The sequence below is a fragment of the Naegleria gruberi genome (assembly GCF_000004985.1).
Source record: "Naegleria gruberi genomic scaffold NAEGRscaffold_66, whole genome shotgun sequence".
NCBI classification, from domain to species: Eukaryota; Heterolobosea; class Eutetramitea; order Acrasida; family Naegleriidae; genus Naegleria; species Naegleria gruberi.
The window spans coordinates 40942-56115 of record NW_003163261.1 but is presented as its reverse complement, the minus strand read 5'-3'; the positions used below and the strand labels follow the sequence as shown (position 1 = coordinate 56115).

Sequence of the window (15174 nt, the reverse complement as noted above, 5' to 3'; positions counted from 1 at the left end):
AATCTAATCTAGTTACATTGGCTACCCAATAACTCCACGTCTCCTTTTACCATTCCTTTTACTAGTTCCTCAAAGCTGACTTTTCTCTTCCATCCTAATTCAGTTTCGGCCTTTGTTGGGTCTCCAATTAATAATTCAACTTCGGTTGGTCTGAAATAACGAGGGTCAACTCTAATTCTAACAGCACCATCAACTTCACCATATTCATCAACAGTTCCTGACTTTCCTTTCCATTCAACCTTCTTACCAAGAACAGCAAACGATTTTTCAACAAATTCTCTAACTTTGTGCTTTTCTCCAGTGGCAACACAATAGTCTGATGGCTTCTCTTGTTGGAGCATCAACCACATAGCCTCAACGTAATCCTTTGCGTGGCCCCAATCTCTTTCAGCATCCAAATTACCCAAATACAAGCACTCTTGAAGACCTAGATGAATACGAGCTACTGCCATTGTGATTTTTCTTGTTACAAAGGTTGGACCTCTACGGATACTTTCATGATTGAAAAGAATACCATTCAAGGCGAACATGTTATAAGCTTCTCTATAGTTAATAACAATCCAGTAACTGTACAACTTAGCGCAAGCATAAGGAGATCGAGGATAAAATGGAGTAGTTTCTTTTTGAGGAATTTCTTGTACCAAGCCATACAACTCTGATGTGCTTGCTTGATAAAATCTTGTCTTCGTTTCCAAACCACATGCTCGGATTGCTTCAAGAAATCGTAAGGTACCAATACCATCAACATTTGCTGTGTATTCAGGCATTTCAAAGCTTATTTTAACATGAGATTGAGCTCCCAGGTTGTATATTTCATCAGGTCTTATCTTTGAAATGATAGATATAATGTTACCAGTATCAGTTAAATCACCGTACACAAGTTTAAACTCTAATTAAACTAAGCAATAATAAAATGTTAAACTTACTCGCATCAACAATATGAACATCCTTATAGAGGTGTTCAACTCTTCCTGTATTAAAAGATGATGAACGTCTAATCATGCCATATACAGTATATCCTTTATCTAAAAGTAATTCAGCAAGATAGGATCCATCTTGTCCAGTAACACCAGATATTAAGGCAACCTTGGTGGAATGAGATAGTGGTGGGATTTGTGTGATATCGACTGGTGTTGGTTCAGTCATTTTTTTAATAAATAAAAATTATTATGAATAACAGCAGGCTGTATTGGTGGTACGGTAGACAAACATAGAAGCATAACAAACATTCACAAACAATGAATGGATAAGGAGAGATTCCAGGCAATTATATCGACGCTGAAAAAAATTTGAATACAATTGAATTTTTATTGAAATCAGAACACCCAAAGATTTGCTTCTGTAACTTTTATCAACTTTGAATGGTACTCATTCTTTGAATTATTGTCCACATACAACAGAGGACAATTACTGTGGCTATGATATTATTTGAAAAAGCTCAATCTTCAGCTAATTATCAAAAGATTGTTGTTTAATTTCTTGTGCTGTTTCAAAATAAAGCACTTTAAAACACAAAAACTTGTTTTTCCAAATTGCTTAAAATCATGTGCGAACCCAATCTCCTTAGATGTGGCATTTGAAAATAAATATGAATTTCTTATAATACTTTCTGAGCTCAATGACAGATGATTGCTCCCAACCCTATTCCAAGAAGATGCCAAGTGCTCACTCTTGATTTTGAAATTTGGGATGTTGGTATTGAAATATTACATAAATGTTTGAGTAAATATTGAACTCCCCAAAGTAAGAGTGTTGGTTCTTGATTAAATGATTGCTTACACAAGTTTGGACGTTGCTCCTGAACATGCGGTTTTGTTCAAAGAACACATTATCAAGTTTTCTTTCATTCTCGCCCTTTGTCATTAATTAAGGCACCCAATACTGGAAACCTGTTTTCAAGTGTTGTATTTTACCATGTCAAGTTCTTCGTTTGATGTGGAAGATCCACTAGTAATTCAGTAAGAAACAAATCTGTCTAATTTGGAACAGCATTTCTCTAAAATGTCTAATTCATTGTAAATTTCTTCCCAGCTTGATATGGAATTGATAAAATTCTATGTTTCATCCATTCAATCGATCATTTTCCATCATCATTTCTCGAAAACTACAATATCATTCTACTTTTCCAAAGATGTTGTAGCCAAAAGTAATATTTTATATGGTGGTTAAAGATTTGACTTGAGTAGGATCTATATTTGGGGACTTCTATCATATCGCCATGTAAACTTTGCAGCTATTGGTGAAATGAAATTGTCAAGATATCTATTATTTAAATTAGACTCAAACCACAACTTTCCAAAGTTGGGAAGGGAGAATTTGAGATATTCATTAAATTAATGGAATATGACAAGTTGGAGTCTAAGTGTCTTGAAGTTTTGTGGGATATCTATGATAGGGCTGATGGAAGAATGTCAAGGGCACAATAACATTAGTAATTGGAACGATTTTTTCAAGAACTGGAATAGGGATTAGAAGTAGAATATTGCACATCTAAATTAAAGGAAAAAAATTTGAATATTGTTTTATTTGGATTTGATGAACGATCGAATATTGTGAGGTGGTGGTTTCTGTTGTTCTGTCATTAACTTCATTTGTAAATTAAATACTTTTGCCTGACATTCTTGTCGAACTTGACAAGATCCTTATTCCATGAATTGACAATCTCTCCCACTGTCACAGAATTGTCCAATATTTGTGATATTGTTTCTTCAGATCCAATGAGAATATGAGCAAAATCAGTTCTCCAAATTAGCAATTCCTTTCCGTAAAGTTTGAGTAAAGATTTCATGAGGGTAAGAGAGAGGGGTAAAAAGCTTCTATAGTACTCTTCAATGTTTGTAATATTGTTGTAATCGAGTGGTTTTAACACTAAACGAATTCCCTCACATGGAGCATTCTGGTGGATATCAAGAGATGGAATAAAATAAGTGGGATATGAAAGCTGAACGTATTTGAAATAGAGAGATAGTTCTGTAGCAAATTCTTGTTGCAAAAAGCTCATCCATTTTCTTGAATCAATGAATGGAGAACCAATGACTTGGAATGGATTTGTTGTTCCTCTTCCAATAGATATGTTGAACAGACTTTCAAACAAGACCATTCCAGAGTACAACTCTACACTTTCTATTGTTGGCAAATTTGGACTTGGTGGTAGATATAATATTGGTTGTCTGAATACTTGTCTTATTTCTCTGAATGAAGGTCTGTATTTCCCGTAGGTTTGAGAACTATCATCTACTATTGGAATAATTGTTAGATCATTGTCTAAATTAATATACATTTCCTTGTCAAACAATAGAGCCAATTCGCCCATAGTCATACCAGTTACAATTGGTAATTTATAAATTCCAATAAAACTTTTGTATTTCATATTCAAAATTGGACCAGCTATAATGTTTCCATTCAAATAATTAATTCTATCCAAAACTGTGAACTTGATTGAATTTTTCTTTGCTCCAATTAATCCTTCACACATTGTACTAATGAACGTGAAAGGTCTCATTCCAACATCTTGAATATCCGAAACTAGCATTGTAACATTTTTCAACATGTAAGGAAGTGGTTCATGAGTCGGATTAGTTTCACTATATAAACTATAAACAGGTAATTTAGTGTATGGGTCAATATAATCATTAAAGAATTGCCCTGGAGGCTTGTCACCATAAATTCCATGTTCGGGAGCAAAAAGTGCAACCAAATTCAAATAGCCCTGTTTTGTCAACTCCATCAGTAAATCAATTGTTGATTGTGATAATTGATAATTTTGTCCAGACGGGTTAGTAATTAATCCAATATTATGTCCAAACAGAGGTTGTAAAGAATTATTAATGCCAGGCTGAACATATGATGAAGTGCTCCCAGCTTTGATATTATTATGATATTTTCTCACATTCCTGTTCTGCTCAACACCACTAGCCATATTTGCATTACAAGTCACCAAGCACAGACAAACAAGAATCCATGTGACAAGTCTTTGCATTTTTTTTAGTGATGTCCCTATTAGGATGCAGTTTATTTACATTATTTACATTGTAAATTAGATTTCTGTTAGTATTATGTACATTAGAGAGATTCTCGGGTGTATGGTTTGTTAATCTAAAATAATTAAAGCACTGATGATGGTAAACAGAGCCAATGCTAATAAAACTCCATACAGCACCAGTATTGAATGCGTGAAAGAAAAGATCTTGCTATTGGAGCGCACAGTAACAACTTTCTTGACTGTTGTAACTGGGACTGCTTCTGTTGGTTCTTCTGGCACAACTTCTTCATCCAAAATACGAGAGTTATTTCTAACATGTCTCACAAAATGTTTAAAGCCATTAAAGTTTACTACTGGCTTTGGGGGATTGCTGAGTCTTCTCTTCTTATCTATTGTTGTTGTAGTACTTTTTAATTGAGAAGATGACACTGCAGTAAAAGGCCGTATTGATGAAGCAATTGTATGTGGTGAAGAAATACACTCTATTGGTACTCCTATTGCTGATGGTATTGAAAGCTCCATTATTAATAAATTGAATATTATTATTTATTGAATCTTTGAATGTTTTTTTTAAACTGAGAATTTAATGGTCATTTTTATCTCTCACTACAAAGTGCAAATCGGTAATCGGAGAACATTTTTGGTACGCATCGTGGACCGAGACCGTACTTTTTTCAATGGTTTGATTGAGTGCGATCAAGCAGAAGGGATATGATGTACCCAAAGTGTCTGTAGTTTATGCTAACAGTTTCACCACCATCACAATAACAGACCTTCACATAAAAACAAACAAAAACTATCAAAATGTTCAGAATTCGATAGAATTGCAAGATGTCTGGAAAAATTAATTTATCATGTTCTCCTCTTGAAATTAATTAAAATACTATGTCATTCCGTAGTTTGCAAAAACAACCAAGCATTGTGCGCCACAACAAACCATTTTTTTATATTTGAAGTTGGCGGACACTAAATACAGAACCACGAGCAGCTTGATAGGCTGCAAACTGCAGCTCCAACTTTACTTATTGTGTTTCCGTATTCAAAACCAATTAATTTTATTTTCGGATTTTTCTACAAATTTTAAATGAAATTGCAATGAAGTCCCTAGACTGTTTCTGTAGCATGCAAAAGAGAATATTGATCTACATACACATTCAACAGTAATTAATTTCCGAAAAAGAAAGAATAAGAAATCATGCTCATGTACTGCAAAAGTTGTCCTTGTATATAATCAGCTCGTGTGTTGTGTGGCAGTGATTGTGAATAAAATTTTGGTGACTACCTTAAAAAAATGAAATTAATACTGTTAAAGCAGATGTAGTTAATTTATCATCATAATTTTATGGAATTTGGTAAAATGAAATTAACCGTTGATGGAATTATCTCAAGTGTTAGCTGTTTATCTCTTGCAGTAATAATATTTAATGGGCTGTGATGTGATGATAAACAATGTTGTAGTTTAGTAAAAGGAAATGATGGTTGGCAAAAGAACAAAGGCTAAAAAAACAATGGATCGCCATCATCCTTTAGAAAGAGGTGTGTCAAAAGCAGCATTTGACAGGACTCCCTCCACTAAAAACATTAATATGAACTCTTCCATGTCATCCATAGCTATTGGTAGTGTAATTTCGCCAGCAGCCGAGACGAGTAATCCAAACGAAACTAGTACAGTTGCTTCAACCTCTACTAGTTTACAAACAAATCAGTACAACGCAAAGAAAATACTTTCCTCTTTTTTTTCCTATTTGTTCTATTTTCAAGATGGTGGATTGAAGAAAGGATACAAGAATTACATATTCTTCCTAGTTTTGAATATTTACTTTTTGTATATTGGAATATTTTTGCCTGTTTTAGGAGAAAGCTTGACCAGCTCAACATATGGAGAATGGGGAGTATGGTTGGCTAACGTTTTAAACTGGCCATTAAGTTTGTCATTGGATAGACTTCCTTATATTGGCTCGGTTGTTATTTCCTTTGTAGGAGTTGGTTTTGTATTTATATTATGTTGTGTTGTAGGAGCATCAATGTATGCCTTTAAGATTACTTCGAAATTTCTGCCATATTTGAGACAGGTTTTTTCCATTTCATGTAGAGTATTTTTGCTTGGTTCAAGCGTATTCTTATTTGTAATGATGAATACTATTTTCAATTGTGATTTGGATCAAGGTGTACTCACTAGTTTTCCAAATGAGAAAATTTCATGCTATTCGTCAATGTCGCAAACACAAATATTGTTTACGATAGTGTTCTCATTGGCATCCATATTATTGATCATTTTGAATGGAGTTTGCCTCTTTATTACTACAAATTGTCACATGCTCAATTCAACCCCATTCATTTCAGAGAGTCCAATTATTATTGCCTGCTTGCAGTCCACAACCTTGATACAATTATGCGTTCAAATGTTGGTACCTTTTCAATACTCATACGTAAGAAGTGCTATACACTTGATATGTAGTATTGGATTGGCAATACTTCATTTTAAAACTATGCCTTTTTACAAAAAAATTGATAACTCATTGTTCGGAATAGGTTTAGGAGCTAGAGTTGGAGCAGCCTTGGCAGCACTTGTTTCAAACATATTATTTACCACAGTTCCAAAGTCGTCGTTTGACTATAATGGATTGGGGATAGGGCTTGCTTGTTTTGTTCTGGTTCTAGCTGTTTTATTTGGTATTACGTATTGTGTGTTTGTTGAGTTTGTTGTAAGACGTCACTTGAAATTAATTAGGAACAATATTTCAGAGTTTGCCAGTACTAGCACTGACGAAAATACTACAAACCAAGAAGCCACAGATGGTAATGAGAATGCAGCTGACCTTAGTTTCTTAAAGGTACTAGAGTCTGGATCATTTTACTTTTATCAAGGTATTATGGAGAGTGGATACCAGAAATCTCTTGCCCTTTTTCTCAAATTTTCCTTTCTTAGTAACTCCTATATAAGATCAATTGGTGGAAATGTTAGTGTTTATGATGTTGATGCAACTATTGCATTTATCAAGGGAATTACTACTCAAAGTTCATTCACAGATTACAGTTTACTCATTCTCTTTGCATCCATTATATCCAATGTCAATATTGCCGATTCCAACGCACAAACTTTTTCCAAATCAGTACTATCTAAAATTAAGAGAAGAAAACCTGGCCTTTACTACAAATATCAAATTAATGTAAAATTGAAAGAAATTGCCAAGAATGAAACTGGAACCACAAGGTATGAACTTCAAAATAGTTTGGAAGACCTGGAATTACAACAAGATATCTTGAGATCTCTGCACAGAGATGTATGGAAAGAATTAATGAATGAGATTGTAAATTATAATATTCTAGAGGCTACAGTTCTTAAAATTGGTTCAATTATTGAAAGTTCTGACACTACCTACAATAATCTGTTGTCTGCATATCCTTCTGATAAGGACTTAGTTATTTCGTATGGAAAATTTTTAGAGTCGTTCATGTTTAACAAGGAAGAAGCAACTGAATTATTCACAGAGGCAATCAAGTTAGAGGCAGAGGAAAAGAATGCAATGAAGGCAAAGGTTAGGCGATCAGTATCTAATAAGGCCAAATATAGATTTAGTGGCTCAGATTCAATGTACAGAAAGAACAAGGCCTTCAATATGTCTGCAACAGAAGATGATAACGCATCAGATCCTAGTATGAATGTAGTTGGGGAATCATTTGATGGGATTGAGAACAGAAATGACGTGTTCAGAAACAATTTGGCTATTCCTCATTCTACAAGTTTCAGATGTTCACTTTTTGTAGCTTTTGTTTTATTTTCATTATTATTTTTTGCTGTTTGTCTTTCGATGTCAATTTACTTTTCCTATATGGTAACTTCTGAGGTTATGCTTGTATTTACTTCATGTTCCACCATTTCTACAAATACTCACACAATATCTGAGGTCAGAACTTTCCAAGCCTTTTCCTATCTCTATAAGAATGAATCTGATTGGTCACAGATGATGAAAGATTATGGATATGAAACAGTGCTCGAATATAAACAGAGTCATAGAGCCGCTCTTAACGACATCATTAATACTTATCAAACTATCAAAAACATGGCCAGTCATGGAAAGTTTTCACTTGCTTTATATTCTGATTTCCATGAAGTGTATTATCCTCTCTACAAGCCTCAAACTGTGTACGGTAGTAATAACCAATCTTTCACTTCTTTCATTCAAATTAATGCCACCATTGCTGACTTTACCAATATGGCCATATCCTCTGTCACAGATCTGATCAGCTCTATAGATTCTGGTCATAATAGTACATATGATGATTATGCATTTATGTGGGTATACTACAATAATGACACTGTAATTCAGGCCTTTAATTCATTTTGTAACCAGTATATGGACAGATCAATCGATAATGGAGCTATGTATCAGTATATTATAATTGGAGTGTATTTTAGTCTCTTATTCATTTATCTACTACTAGGAATATTATTTATTTACTATGTCTATAAGGATTTGAAATTTACGGATAGTATTTTCAAACTTTATGAGAAGTCTATTTCTAAAAACATTATTGGAAAAATTTATCACTCGTTGAATGCAAGAAATGGTAGAAGAGATGTTTCTCTTAAAATAGAATACAGTAAGGTATTCAATCCAAGAATGTTGGTAATATTCACGGCTGTTGGTATTTTGGTGTTCACTTCGTTAAGTTGTGGTCTTTTTGTAGAGGAAATGACTGGAAACGGCGTGTATGCTCGTCAATCCTATGTTACTATGAAAGATTCAAATGACGCTGCCTATTATCTTCAACATTTAATTTTTGCAGTAACAGAGCTGTATATGCATACCTCTCTTCCAAGCTCTTTGCCAATAATCAACCCTCCACTGAGAACCAGTTCAGAAGTTTATGCCCTGTATTCGGAAATAGAGCCATTGGTGGCCAAAGTAAGATATTTTTGGAATTTATGTATGTATGGATCTTCAACAAAGAAGGACGAAACTTTAGTGATAGGCATGTACCCTGAAATCGATATGATAATTAGAGGAGACGATAACTGTACTTTTCAAGAAGTGAAAAAATATGGTAGCAATTGCACAATAAGCATGGACACCGTTGTAGCTACAATGTTGGATTTGACAGTTTTGCTATCTCAAAAAGTTTCATCAAAATCCAGTGATGTTCACGAGCTGTATGCCCAAGTTTTACTGTACATGACACATGTGTCCTCTACATTGATAGAATTCTCAGGTATATTTGCTATTTATGCGGCAGTTCCCTTATTCTCACTTGACACAGGTTTTGGAATTGTGACTGTTCCATTCATAACAATATTATTCTTCTTTATTTACAAGCAATTCAGTAGTTATTCTGATGGAGTTAACTCTTTGAGAATGATTCTAAACTATTTGAATACAGATGCCATAGAAAGCTCTGAGGACTTGAGAAACTATATTTTATTCCATCAAGTAGATCCAAAGGCAAGATCCACAGGTGCCACAGCTACTTTAAAAAGGACTTTCTCAAAATCTAACAAGGTATATGCTCTCAATGATAACAATACCTCTATCATTCAATCTGTTTTGAATGCCTCAATAGATGGAGTAGCTATGTGTTGGAATTCAAAAGGTGATATTGATGCCTTTAATCCAGTTGCCCAAACCATGTTTGGATACAACAAGACTGAAATCATAGGAACATCAATATTCGATTTGTTTGAGGACGCTATTAAGGATAAGGTAAAAAAATCCGTAGAGGCAATAGTGCAATCTATACGAAGCAATCAATCTAACGAGGATGTTTCCACAGGAGAGACTTTTGAAGGAGAATGTATTAGAAAGAACAAGACGAAATTTCCAAGCAAGATTAGCATATTTGTTGTGCTGCATAAGGGAAAGGAGTTGGTTGTTTGTTTCATTGCTGATCAAACCTCTGAGAAGAAAAAGAATGCCCTATTACAGGATGAGAAGAAACACTCTGAAGAATTGTTACTAAACATTCTACCTTTCTCAGTTGCTAACAAGTTGAAAAATTCTACCGGAGAGAGTTTTATTTCAGAGAAATTGAATTGCATTACATGTTTCTTCTCAGATATGGTTGGATTCACACAAATGTCTTCCAACATGGCCTCCCACGAATTGGTAGGATTGTTAAATGAAATTGTTAATGGTTTTGATGATTTGACATTGAAATATAATATTGAAAAAATCAAGACTATTGGAGATGCTTATTTTGCAGTTTCCGGTCTCAACGAACTTCCAGATTCAGATCATGCTGAAAGAATGTGTAAATTTGCTTGTGAATCATTTGGAGTTATCAAAAATTACAATACCAAAACAATAGAGAAGTTTATTAGAGAGAGATTTGAAAATAATCAACAACAATTAATACCTCCTCATCAAATTAATATCCGTGTTGGTATCAATACTGGACCAGCTACATCTGGTGTTATTGGAAAGAGAAAGTTTGCATTTGATTTGTGGGGTGATACAGTGAATACTGCCTCAAGAATGGAATCAACCTCAATAGCAGGAAGAATTCAAATTTCTAGAGCAACCTATGAAAGAGTACATGATATGTACACCTACGAAGAGAGAATTGTTCAGGTGAAAGGAAAAGGAGAATGTCAGACCTATCTCATTCAACCTATTCACCACGAAAATCCAATAATAGAATTCGAATCTCTTGAGGATGTAAATGAGGAAAATCAGAAGAGTGAGGCAATAATTTCCAACATTTAACAAAACCTTAGTTAGAACTCTGTACATTCAACCTACCTTTCCGAAGGTTCCGTATTTTCATTTTCATTTTTGCATTCCACCTTCAATCTCGATCTTTAAATACTTTACACCAAAGTTCACATTGATTAAATTATTAAAATAAAAATGCTAACTGAAGAACACGACGATTTACTCTGCCCAATTTCAAGAGAATTACTCGAAGATCCTATTGTAGTCCCATGTTGTGGAAGAGCATTTTCCAGACAATCACTTGCTAATTATTTTTCTACTATCGAATACCGTACATGTCCATGTTGTAGAGGAAATTTGGATGAATTTGATGTTGAATCTGCTCCGAAGAATGTTAATTTAGCCTCCTTGATAGATCAAGTTTTAAACCCAAACAATTCTAATCAAAAAGTTGAACAAGTTGAAGAAAAGAGCCTTTTCAGAATTGAAGTTGAACATTTAATTGATTTAGATGATCATGATATTGGTGTTGCTGAGCTGACAATACATGTCAATGATCCCTCCTTGAATCCTAAACCCACATTATTTATTGCCCTAGCTGATGTAAGTGGATCTATGCAGGGAAGACCATGGGAACAAGTTTGCACTTCTTTGAAACATTTCGCTCAGCAATCCTTCAATAATCCTGCAATCATTTGCAGAATGGTTGCTTATGAAAGTTCTGCTAAGGAAATTGATATGAAAGGAACCCTGCAAAGTATTATTAGAAACATTGAAACTGCATTTACTGGTGGTGGTACTGATTTTGCATCTGCTTTCCAACTGGCCTGCACTATTATTACCAGAGAAAGTGGTCAAGATAGAGAAAATTTGCCATTTGGAAATGTTGTTATTACCTTCTTGACTGATGGAGAAGATTTCTCAAAGGTAGGAAAACCAGGAGGTTTACAATACTTATCAGAAGAAATTAATAGAGTTTACAGAGGTGATATTACTATTCACACAGTTGGATTTGGGTCTCACCACAATTTAGAATTATTAGATAACATTAGAAAAGTTGGTACTATTGAGGGAGCTTATAGATATGCCAACTATGATGACAATAATGATGTAATTTGTGGAAAGTTGACCTCTATTTTTGATTCTGTTAGTTCTTCCAGTACTGTTTCTGCAGATATTGTTCTGCCTGAAGGTATGAAAATGTTGTCAGCTAGTGGATCAAATCCTTCAGTTGATTCAAACATTTACCGTATCAATGTGCCGGTGAATAGTTCAGGAAAGGGTTTGATTACAAGATATGTATCATGTGAGCCTGAATCTGAAAAGAGTTTGAGGACAGAATTGAGAATGACAGGAAAGGAACCATTGGTTTTGGAAGTCAAGCAAACTCGTTGCCCTCAAAGACTTAGACTCAAATCTCTCCAAAGATTGGCCTCTCACCATGTTGATCAATTGGCCTCTCAAACATTGCAATTATCAAATATTGATCGAAAGCAATATGGTGAAGAATTATTTGTATTCCATTGCGAATTATTATTGAGAAGTTGTAAAGCATTCAATGGAGTTGAATCCTATTTGAATGACAAGATTATGGTCATTTCAGCTGAGATTACCAAGCTTAAGAATGGAGAAGGTGTAAATAAGAATGTACTCAATGATTTGAAATTCTCCAGTATGTTTGCTCCAAAGAAAGAGGCCGAACAAACCGAAAACAAATCAAAGAAAACTCGTACTAGAAACATTCAACCACCTAAATTTAAGAGTCTTACCTCTGGAGGTAGTGGTGGAACAAGCAAATACAACATGACAAAGGTTCATTACACTCATGGAAAGAAAGAATTTACAGATCTCCACACAGCAGTTGTTCAATTGAAGAACAGTGAATTGGAAGATCACATTAATCAAAAGTGTTTGAATCTGTTGGATTCCACAGATAGAGATGGAAATACTGCTCTACACCTTGCATGCATGAAAGGTAACTTGGTTGCTGTAAAGTTATTGGTTAAATTGGGTGCCTCCTTGACAATTATTAATAGTAGCGGCTTGTCAGCTCTCGATCTTGCCATTCTTTTTGGATTCGATCGTACAGTTACATTCCTTCTTGACAATGGTGCTAAAATTGCCTCTCATAATGACTATTTGATGAATTACATTTTTGATAGACACTTCTTTAGAACTGCCTCTATTTTATTAGAGAGAAAGATTTGCCACATCAGTAATGAAGTACGTAACTTTGTCGATGGAACATGTTACAAGTGGATTGAGGATCGTGAAACATGTGCTGCCTCAGAAGAAATGTTAGATTTGGCTATCAAGAAGAATAATCTCGAACTTTTTGAAAAATGTATCAAGTCTGGTTTCAAGCCATTCGAATACCACTTGTATCTAGCTATGGACTATGGAAGTTTACCAATCTTCAAGGCCCTTGCTAAAACAATAGATGTAAATAGTATTGTAGGATATGAAGGAGCATATGAATCCCTTCTTTTTGTTGCTTCTGGTACTGGTAAATTGGATTATGTTAAGGTATTGTTGGAGAATGGAGCCGATAAGGAATGGAGAAATGATAAGGGAAACACACCTTTGTGGATTGCTTGTTGTAATGCTCGTATTGATGTTGTTGAAACTCTGCTTGAATCTGGATCTGATCCTAATACTAGAAATGATGATGGTGTTGTTCCACTTATTTCATGTGCTCAGAGAGGAAGTGTTGAAATTGCAGAAATTTTAATTAGCTACGGAGCTGAGGTAAATACACCAAATAAGAATGGTGATAATCCTCTTATCATTGCCTGTAGAACAGGTCAAGCTGAAATTCTTGAAATATTCCTTTCTAAAGCTACTGAAGAAGATTTACAATACTGTGCAAAGATTGATGGCTTCAATGCTGTGTTCAGTGCTGCTGAACAGGATCGTGCTGATTGTATCCTTACATTACATCGTTTTGGAGCTTCTGTCAAATGTAGAACTAGACCAGACAATCAAATAATTCAATATGCAACACCACTTCACTTGACTGCTCTTTACAATTGCGCAGCAGCTGCTAAAGTTTTACTTGACTTGGGAGCTGATATTAATGCAGAAGACCTTGCTGGAATGACACCATTGCATATTGCAATGTTACGTGGAAACTTTGATGTAATTAAGGTACTCATTTCAAGAAATGCCAACATGTTTGCTCTTGACAAAGCAGGAAATATGCCAGGAGCGTACTGTCATGGTATCAATCCAGATCTTCTTGTTGATCCTTTGTATCCATACCTCGTAAAAATTGCTCGTGGAGAATATGGTTTGCTTGAAAATAAGTTTATTGAAGTCTTGAAGAATAATTCTCATCTTGCTGGCTATTTAGATCCAAGAGAAATCACCAATGTCCGTGGACTTGTAGCAGGCTGCGCTTTGATTGAGGCTGTAGTTTATGGAAATCTAAATGCTGCCAAGGCATTTATTGAACTAGGTGCTGATGCTTCCATTCAAGATCAATGTGGAATGAATTCTAGAGATTGGGCTGAAATTGTTGGTGGAATGATGAAGACAAATATTCCAGGAACACCAAATCCTGAATTAATCAACAAGCTCAACTCTATTCTTGGAAAGGATAAGCAATTAATTACCATGGTCGGTAAACCACCTTCTGCAGGAAATGTTACCGTTAACTTACCAAGCATTAATGATTTGGATGAACCTGTCACACAAGAATTAATCATAGAACCAATGAAGCTTGCTGATCATCCAAATTGGATTGGTGGAAAGAATGTTTTCCTCAAGGAAATGTTCAATGTCAAGAGGCAAGTCATTGGAAAGATAGCTAGTGGATCAAATCTCTCACCAAGAACATGGGCCATTCTTTATTTGATTGCAGGTGAAACATCAGCTAGACAAATTTTTAACGAGCATCCTCAATCTATTCAAATGGGTGATGTTCCAAAGTTTGATGGCGAATGTTTCATTGTTGAACAAAAAGTTGACAAGAAGGTAGACAGATCCAAATTTGTGCCTGGGTCAACTGTTGGTTGGAACAAATTCCAAGTTGCTGGTTTGAATTGGAATATTCCAAAGCAAGGAACACTTTTCCTCATCAAATCAAAGAGTGGAGTTAGAGTTGGTCAAAAGATTGTCTTTGACACTAAGACAAAATTCAAAGTTACCAATTGGTACAAAGCTGATGCCACATGTATTGCTCAAAAGAATATTCGTGAATCTTGTTTCAAATTGGAAGATATTGAAAAGTTCAAGCCAACTGACTCTCCTATCATTATTGAATTGGAAGAACAATGATTGGGTGCATTAAGAATAAAGATCTCCTTATATCAAGTCTCAACTTAGCGCGCTGCACCCTGAATCACATCCGATCACATTTTTAATTAAGATTAAAAAATGACTAACACCCTTGCTGTTAAGGTGTTGCTTTTCCTTCTATGCCTTTCCTTGTTCTTAAACTTTTTAATTTTACGAAATAATTTTGTGGGACCTCAGAATGAAAGTAATACAAAATCAACTGTTGAACAAGAAAATGTATTTTGTTCCAACAAGACTGAT

The 15174-nt window shown here is 34.8% G+C and overlaps 4 protein-coding genes across 4 annotated transcripts; 2 read left to right on the top strand and 2 right to left on the bottom strand.

The window, feature by feature from the left end:
* Positions 1 to 8: 8 nt before the first annotated feature.
* Positions 9 to 1146, bottom strand: NAEGRDRAFT_60943 (uncharacterized protein; the record flags this gene model as incomplete). The annotated part of the gene is made up of 2 exons (XM_002670857.1): positions 9 to 889; positions 927 to 1146. 2 exons carry the CDS (start codon positions 1144 to 1146, stop codon positions 9 to 11), a joined length of 1101 nt encoding a protein of 366 aa, XP_002670903.1.
* A 1351-nt stretch (positions 1147 to 2497) lies between these two features.
* On the bottom strand, positions 2498 to 3973 carry NAEGRDRAFT_59573 (uncharacterized protein). Its single transcript, XM_002670856.1, has one exon. It carries the CDS (start codon positions 3917 to 3919, stop codon positions 2588 to 2590), a length of 1332 nt encoding a protein of 443 aa, XP_002670902.1. The 5' UTR covers positions 3920 to 3973; the 3' UTR covers positions 2498 to 2587.
* Positions 3974 to 5490: 1517 nt separating this feature from the next.
* On the top strand, positions 5491 to 10843 carry NAEGRDRAFT_81687 (membrane bound PAS domain-containing adenylate/guanylate cyclase; the record flags this gene model as incomplete). Its single annotated transcript, XM_002670906.1, has 1 exon — positions 5491 to 10843. The coding sequence occupies one exon, from the start codon at positions 5491 to 5493 to the stop codon at positions 10684 to 10686; it is 5196 nt and encodes a 1731-aa protein (XP_002670952.1). The 3' UTR covers positions 10687 to 10843.
* On the top strand, positions 10831 to 14954 carry NAEGRDRAFT_81686 (uncharacterized protein; the record flags this gene model as incomplete). The annotated part of the gene is made up of 2 exons (XM_002670905.1): positions 10831 to 13084; positions 13919 to 14954. 2 exons carry the CDS (start codon positions 10831 to 10833, stop codon positions 14911 to 14913), a joined length of 3249 nt encoding a protein of 1082 aa, XP_002670951.1. The 3' UTR covers positions 14914 to 14954.
* Positions 14955 to 15174: the final 220 nt, after the last annotated feature.

Coding starts and splice junctions, on each gene's coding strand:
- NAEGRDRAFT_59573 (XM_002670856.1), bottom strand. CDS start 3,919: ATGGCTAGTGGTGTTGAGCAGAACAGGAATGTGAGAAAATATCATAAT.